The sequence below is a fragment of the Oncorhynchus clarkii genome, chromosome 12 (assembly GCF_045791955.1).
Source record: "Oncorhynchus clarkii lewisi isolate Uvic-CL-2024 chromosome 12, UVic_Ocla_1.0, whole genome shotgun sequence".
Taxonomy (NCBI): domain Eukaryota; kingdom Metazoa; phylum Chordata; class Actinopteri; order Salmoniformes; family Salmonidae; genus Oncorhynchus; species Oncorhynchus clarkii.
Genome location: NC_092158.1, coordinates 91460661 through 91468736, shown reverse-complemented (window position 1 = coordinate 91468736; position 8076 = coordinate 91460661). Strand labels below are relative to the sequence as shown.

Sequence of the window (8076 nt, the reverse complement as noted above, 5' to 3'; positions counted from 1 at the left end):
ATGTCATGTTAACCCAGGTTTTACGTAACAGGCCAAGTCAACCAGTTTGAATACTGATAACACATCCTTTCCTTGAAGCGATCTCTGATCTGACATGGATGGATGGACGCAAGGTACGTATGTTGACAAACCTCTCTCCCAGAACCACAGGAGAGAACCACAGGAGAGAACCACAGGAGAGAACCACTGGAGAGAACCACTGGAGAGAACCACAGGAGAGAACCACTGGAGAGAACCACAGGAGAGAACCACAGGAGATCAACCACAGGAGAGAACCACTGGAGAGAACCACAGGAGAGAACCACAAGAGAGAACCACAGGAGAGAACCACAGGAGAGAACCACTGGAGAGAACCACAGGAGAGAACCACAGGAGATCAACCACAGGAGAGAACCACTGGAGAGAACCACTGGAGATCAACCACAGGAGAGAACCACTGGAGAGAACCACTGGAGAGACCCACAGGAGAGAACCACGGGAGAGAACCACAGGAGAGAACCACAGGAGAGAACCACGGGAGAGAATCACTGGAGAGAACCACAGGAGAGAACCACTGGAGAGACCCACAGGAGAGAATCACTGGAGAGAACCACAGGAGAGAACCACTGGAGAGAACCACAGGAGAGAACCACAGGAGAGAATCACTGGTGAGAACCACAGGAGAGAACCACCTGTTTTCTCCCCCCTGATTTGCTTTGGGGTCTGTGTTATTAAAGAATAACATCAACTGTCAACACCAGGATGACTCATAACAGCCCAGTCCTCATGCCTGGCTGGTTGTGTGAAGCCTCGCTCGCTCACTGACTGAGGCATTTGAATCTCCTCAGTTACATCTGGCCCAAATGACACCCTAAGTCCCAATCCCTATACACTACCCGTATGGGCTCTGGTCAAAACCAGTGTACTGCATATAGAATTGGGTGCCATTTGGGACTCTGACAGTTTGATTGAGCGGGTTGATTTACCCAGCATGCCCTGGTCTTTTAAAGTGTTGGAGCCTGGAGGGGCGAGCTGAGTCATTGCTCCGGCGACGTCACGGCTACGTCATGACAACATGTCCTGACAGATACTTCCTACACCAGACGGACTGACAGATTCAAGTCTTATCGCAGTACGGATGGATGACTGTGAACTGTTACTTGAATAAAAGAGACGTCATGATAGGACAGTAGTAGGGGAGATAAGTGGGGGTTGTTTTCGGACACTCCCATACCTCCTCCTCCTTTCCTCATTCCTTTTTACACCTCTCGATGGCCATTCCTAGAAGCCATGATTGTAAAAAGTCAATCATTGGACAACTGGAGTGATAAGTGGAGTTTGTGCCTCTTGGTTTCCACCCGGTTATGTCAGAACTAACAGAGAGCATTGATCATGTGTGTAATGAGAGGTCCCATGGGGGGGGGGGGGGGGGGGGGGGGGGGTTCTCTGGTACTAACTGAGCGGCTGTGAAATGAGACTATTAACTTGTTGGTTGTATTCCTGAGCAGGCAAAGCAGGGTGGAGAAGTATATTGACAGAGAGGGCTGAGTGATGTTACTAAGAACTAGGAGCAGCAGGGAAACTTCTGTGTAAATATTTAGTATAGTTTGTACTTTTCCGTTGGTGGGGTGAGGGCAGATGAGGGCATATAAAATAAAATAAAAATGTTATTTGTCAAATGCTTAATAAACAACAGGTGTAGACTAACAGTGAAATGTTTCCTATCGGGTCCTTCTCAACAACGCAGAGAGACAAATAGAGAATTAACAACACAAGGAATTAATACACAATGAGTAATGATAACTTGGCTATATACACGGGGTAGATATGTACATATAGGTAGGGATAAAGTGACTAGACAACAGGATAGAACCACCAGATAGTCTGGGTAGCTATTAGTTAACCATTTAACTAACTATTTAGCAAGTCTTATGACTTGGGTGTAGAAGCTGTTCAGGGTCCTGTTGGTTCTAGACTTGGTGCATCGGTACCGCTTGCCGTGGGGTAGCAGAGAGAACCCTCTTCAACAACAACCGTGTATGTAGACTGGTAGATATGATATCTATGTGTACCAGGGTCATCACTATCAGACAATTGGAGAATGGCGTTTGGTATTTTATTAGGATCCCCATTAGCTGTTGCGAAAGCAGAAGCTCCTCTTCCTGGTGTCCACACAAAACATGACATAATACAGAACATTAATAGACAAGAACAGCTCAAGGAGAGAACTACATGAAAAAAAATAGAAATGCACATGTAGCTTAAATGACAGTGGGTGTTGGTTCACTCTGAGGCCAATTTGTGTTTCCTTTGTAATTTTCTTTTGTGTGTTTCTAATTTTGTAACACTTCTCTTGAACCAGGAAGTGTTGCTGTGTGGAACAGGCTGACAGGATGTTGTTATTCAAGTGATGCTGTAGTGTTTTTTATGCCTTTCCTGTTTTAACCAGATACACAGGCTGGGGTTTACACACAGGGTGTGCGCCCCAAATGGCACCACATTCCATATAGTACATTACTTTTGACCTAAAGTAGTGCACTATTTAGACAACGATAGGGTTCCATTGGGGTTACACAAACAGGGAATCCGGTTTCACCTGGTTTTACAGGCCATCTCTCCATTTCCTTGTCATCCCATGCCTAAAGACACACCCGGACTCCCCGATTGATCAACATGTCCTTTTTAATGTTTACAAAGAGGTTGAGATTGAGATTTTTATGTTTTAAATTATATATTTGTCTTATTTCTTATGTAGGCCTACTATTACACAATGTTGATTAATTAAATACATTAAAAAATAACTGTAGATTGATGTGTCTCAATATACTGTGCAATAATTTCATCTCAACATAAAAGCTTGTTGTAGAGGTTATTAAAAACGAGAAAAACACACTGTGAACAGGACAGTTAGATAATACCCTATGCTAGCTTTTACGTGTCATGCTGGACAAAGGAAATTGATTCAACCCTGGCTTTGTTGTTATTGTGTCAATGCAAGCCCTTCCCAGCCCCAGCGCCCCTCCCCCATGCCAGATATTTTGCCATGGCCAGCCGTTGCTAAGGGAAGTGACGACACCGACGTACAACAGATTGCTGAACGACGAGAAGTCGCATATTAACTATGTGGAAAAAGCCAGACGCAGAGACAGTGGTGAAAGAACATAGCAAAAATACAAGGGCAACGTCTTCAAAATCCATCTTCATCTTCGGGAAAAGCAATTCGGGATGATATTGAAAATAGCAAGAGCATAAACTACACACGTTAACCTTCAAAACAAACCCAGTATTATGATTTTATGACATTAGGATTGTTTTAAAAAGAGAGGTGAAAGATAGTTTGTTGGATTGTAGCTAGGGACAGTGTTACTATATCCGGATAGATAGACTACGGGAAGCAGAAAGAAGAGAGAGAAAAATAAACCGTTTCTGGAAATAATTTTGCCTTTAAAAAATATATTTGGACTAAAACTTTTTGGGACTTTTGCCTGAAACATTTTTTTTGTGGATTTTGAGCTAGCTTGCTAGCTGTAAATTGTCAATCATGGAATTGAGAGTGGGAAACCGATACAGACTGGGCAGAAAAATTGGAAGTGGTTCGTTTGGAGATATTTATTTGGGTAAGTTTCTAATATAAAACAGTTAATAGTATTTATTTTCCTCATCTGTTATTTTAGCTTTTTTTTAAAAAAAGTCTATGGATGAAAGTGCTTGCTGCTCATCCCTTTCGACTCTCAGCTGAGATCAAACTGGCCTCAGGTCCAGGTGGATAAGGGGCCTAACAAGTTGATAAGACATTATCAAATAAAATGCATGGACATTACAAACTGTCCGTGGCCTAACCTAGATAACATGATGGATGGTATTTTGTCTGTTTTTCATTGATTATTTTCATTCAGCTTCAGCTGATTCATTGGGGGTGAGGTAGAGCAAGGTCATGTTTGTGACACAGAAACTGATGCAGGCCTGTGTGTGTGTGTGTGTCCAACTTCCATCAGGGTAGGTTATGATGAGGGCTCATACCCTCACTTACCTCATATTTGTTTTACTTGCAAACAACAACTGGGCTAGACCTAGTTGGATCACTTGTTACTCTGGTTTTAACAACACCGCAAACCAAACTAGATTAAAAAGGACAACATTATTGTCAAATAATATACATTTTCTTTTGCAAAGCGTTTTGTTACAGTGTGCACTACTGATTATGCCTCCTAGCCACGTCTTATTGCGCTGAAAGGACTGGATAATTAGCTATATATTAAGGACTCCACCACCTTGCCCACTGGCAGGCTTCAGGGCCTATCCAATTCTTTCTGCCCCAGGCTACGTGAAGCACTAATGTGTAGGAGTCTAGGGGTTGATTTGGAATCAGCCAGCAGTGTAGGAGTCTAGGGGTTGATTTGGAATCAGCCAGCAGTGTAGGAATCTAGGGGTCAGCCGGCAGTGTAGGAGTCTAGGGGTTGATTTGGAATCAGCCAGCAGTGTAGGAATCTAGGGGTCAGCCAGCAGTGTAGGAGTCTAGGGGTTGATTTGGAATCAGCCAGCAGTGTAGGAGTCTAGGGGTCAGCCGGCAGTGTAGGAGTCTAGGGGTCAGCCGGCAGTGTAGGAATCTAGGGGTCAGCCGGCAGTGTAGGAGTCTAGGGGTCAGCCGGCAGTGTAGGAGTCTAGGGGTCAGCCGGCAGTGTAGGAGTCTAGGGGTCAGCCGGCAGTGTAGGAGGCTAGGGGTCAGCCGGCAGTGTAGGAGGCTAGGGGTTGATTTGGAATCAGCCAGCAGTGTAGGAGTCTAGGGGTCGAAATCTGTCTGTAGTTTGTCATGATTGACCGCCGACCTTGCCCCTTATTGTCCTGGAACCAGTGTTGAGGAGCAGGGGCTGTTTTGTCCTGGAACCAGTGTTGAGGAGCAGGGGCTGTATTGTCCTGGAACCAGGGTTGAGGAGCAGGGGCTGTATTGTCCTGGAACCAGGGTTGAGGAGCAGGGGCTGTATTGTCCTGGAACCAGGGTTGGAGGAGCATGGGCTCTATTGTCCTGGAACTAGGGTTGGAGGAGCAGGGGCTCTATTGTCCTGGAACCAGGTTTGGAGGAGCAGGGGCTCTATTGTCCTGGAACTAGGGTTGGAGGAGCAGGGGCTCTATTCTCCTGGAGCCAGGGTTGGAGGAGCATGGGCTCTATTGTCCTGGAACTAGGGTTGGAGGAGCAGGGGCTCTATTGTCCTGGAACCAGGGTTGGAGGAGCAGGGGCTCTATTGTCCTGGAACCAGGTTTGGAGGAGCAGGGGCTCTATTCTCCTGGAACCAGGGTTGGAGGAGCAGGGGCTCTATTGTCCTGGAACCAGGGTTGAGGAGCAGGGGCTTTATTGTCCTGGAACCAGGGTTGGAGGAGCAGGGGCTCTATTGTCCTGGAACCAGGGTTGGAGGAGCAGGGGCTCTATTGTCCTGGGACCAGGGTTGGAGGAGCAGGGGCTCTATTGTCCTGGAACCAGGGTTGGAGGAGCAGGGGCTCTATTGTCCTGGAACCAGGGTTGGAGGAGCAGGAGCTCTATTGTCCTGGAAACAGTGTTGGAGGAGCAGGGGCTGTATTGTCCTGGTGTTGTCCTAGACTAGTGCACTGGTGGTCTTTGTCTGGTGTGGTACTCTCAGTCTCTGGTGGGGTGTTGGGCTGGGTGTGAATATATACAGACCAACACTGTCTTTGAGACAAACTAGACTTGCTGCGGTATGAGTGGTCTACTAATGCTTTCCCTCTGTGTTCAGGTTGGAGTCGGAACAGAACAGTGTCTGGTCTCCCGAGTGGTGCGGTGGTCTAAGGCATTGCATCGCTGTGCTAGCTGTGCCGCTAGAGATTCTGGGTTCGAGTCCAGGGTCTGTCGCAGTCGGCCGCAACCGGGAGACCCATGGGGCGGCGCACAATTGGCCCAGCGTCGTCCGGGTTTGGGGAGGGTTTGGCCGGCAGGGATGTCCTTGTCGCATCGCGCTCTAGCGACTCCTGTGGCGGGCAGGGAGCATGACAGCTGACACGGTCGCCAGGTGTACGGTGTTTCCTCCGACACTTTGGTGCGGCTGGCTTCCGGGTTAAGTGGGCATTCTGTCAAGAAGCAGTGCGGCTTGGTTGGGTTGTGTTTCGGAGGATGCATGGCTCTCGACCTTCACCTCTCCCGAGTCCGTATGGGAGTTGCAGCGAGGGGGCAAGACTGTAACTACCAATTGGATACAAGGAAATTGGTGGAGAAAAAGGGGTAAAAAAGAACAGTGGCTGCCCTCTGTGTTCAGGTTTGGGGTTGTGTTCGTTCGGGCACAAAGCAAGCGTTTGTTATTGGACAGCTACAGATAGAACCTCCTAGTTTCGCCTAATTTTCTAACGCTTCGTCCTTCGTGCCAACTGAACAAGACCCAGGTTGTGTTGTTCTGCTGGAGACTCTGACTGTTGTCTCCAGTGTGTCTGTCAGGACTGCTGATGTCTTGTGTAGGTCACCACCATTACCTAGTTATATAATATGACCGTAATGTGTCTCTGTTGCAGAGCGACGCAGAACAATGATAACACTGGTGTGTTGGTGTCAGTGACTGTGTCCTGACACAGGGTGCTTCCCAAATCCACATTTCACACTATTCCCTATATTGTCCACTACTTTTGACCACAGCTCTATGGGCCCTGTTCAAAAGTAGTGCACTATATAGGGAATATAGTTAAATTTGGGACGTGACCTGTCTCACATTGATGAGAGGAAGCCATTCTAGACTATAGAGAAACACCCCTGGTCTTTAATAAGGGCGTAGGCAGCCTGGCAGCTCACACACACAGAAGTGATGTACAACCTGTGGCGACGTGAGCGATCTCTTTATTGCATGTTTGTACAGTACATCCCCGTTGGTAGATTAGCTGCTCTCACAGCAACAGCTGTACCTGTGGAGAAGCCAGCCTACATGCTGCTTACAATGTGTTGCTGTCAGATGTGTTTTCTTGGTGGAGGTCTGAATTTCACTCCCTCTTGTGTAGCGTTGTAAAATTCAGGTAATTTCCCCTAAATTGCCTTATTTCATCATCGGCTTCCAGGAATCTTCCAACTAGATTCAGAACGCTTCACCTGAGTTCTGATGTTCTCAGCCTTCACCCGAGCTCTGGCGTTCTCAGCCTTCACCCGAGCTCTGACGCTCTCAGCCTTCACCCGAGCTCTGGCGTTCTCAGCCTTCACCCGAGCTCTGGCGTTCTCAGCCTTCACCCGAGCTCTGGCGTTCTCAGCCTTCACCCGAGTTCTGACGTTCTCAGCCTTCACCGAAGCTCCGACGTTTTCAGCCTTCACCCGAGTTCTGACGTTCTCAGCCTTCACCGGAGCTCTGACGTTCTCATCCTTCACCCGAGCTCTGACGTTCTCATCCTTCACCCGAGCTCTGACGTTCTCATCCTTCACCCGAGCTCTGACGTTCTCAGCCTTCACCCGAGCTCTGACGTTCTCATCCTTCACCCGAGCTCTGACGTTCTCATCCTTCACCCGAGCTCTGACGTTCTCATCCTTCACCCGAGCTCTGACGTTCTCATCCTTCACCCGAGCTCTGACGTTCTCAGCCTTCACCCGAGCTCTGACGCTCTCATCCTTCACCCGAGCTCTGACGTTCTCAGCCTTCACCCGAGCTCTGACGCTCTCATCCTTCACCCGAGCTCTGACGCTCTCAATTCTGAAAGAAATAAATCAAATAGTTTACTCTTCCTTAACTAGTTGACCCTTTAGTTGGGGTCAGAATGGAAGACCTGTCCCTTACCTCATTCACACACAACATTCCTTTTCCCTGTGAGAACTGTGTGTGTGTGTGTGTGTGTGCGTGTGAACTGTGTGTGCGTCTCTTTGTGTCTTGCACGTTGTAACAGACCACTCCACCAAAGCCCCTGTTGTGAGATGTATGTGATGTAATGATGTCGCAGGGTGCGTACCAAACGGGCCCCCTATTCCCTATGTAGTGCACTACTATTGACCAGGGCCTACATAGGGAATAGGGTGCCCTTTGCAGACACAGAGAAGGGCAGAACAGAGATGTCCTTGGAGCCAGAGAGTTATTGTTACAGCCAGCTGCTCTTAATGCCCTGTTCAGACACAACTACCTGATCCAT

General features: G+C 47.9%; 1 protein-coding gene across 1 annotated transcript in view; it reads left to right on the top strand.

Annotated features, from left to right (window-relative positions):
* Nucleotides 1–3057: 3057 nt before the first annotated feature.
* The window catches only part of LOC139421653 (casein kinase I), a 73661-nt gene continuing 68642 nt past the window's right edge, over nt 3058–8076 (top strand). The window contains exon 1 of the mRNA XM_071172739.1: nt 3058–3596. Coding sequence (XP_071028840.1) covers nt 3521–3596 — 76 coding nt within the window. The 5' untranslated portion in view covers nt 3058–3520. The remainder of the gene's footprint in view (nt 3597–8076) is intronic.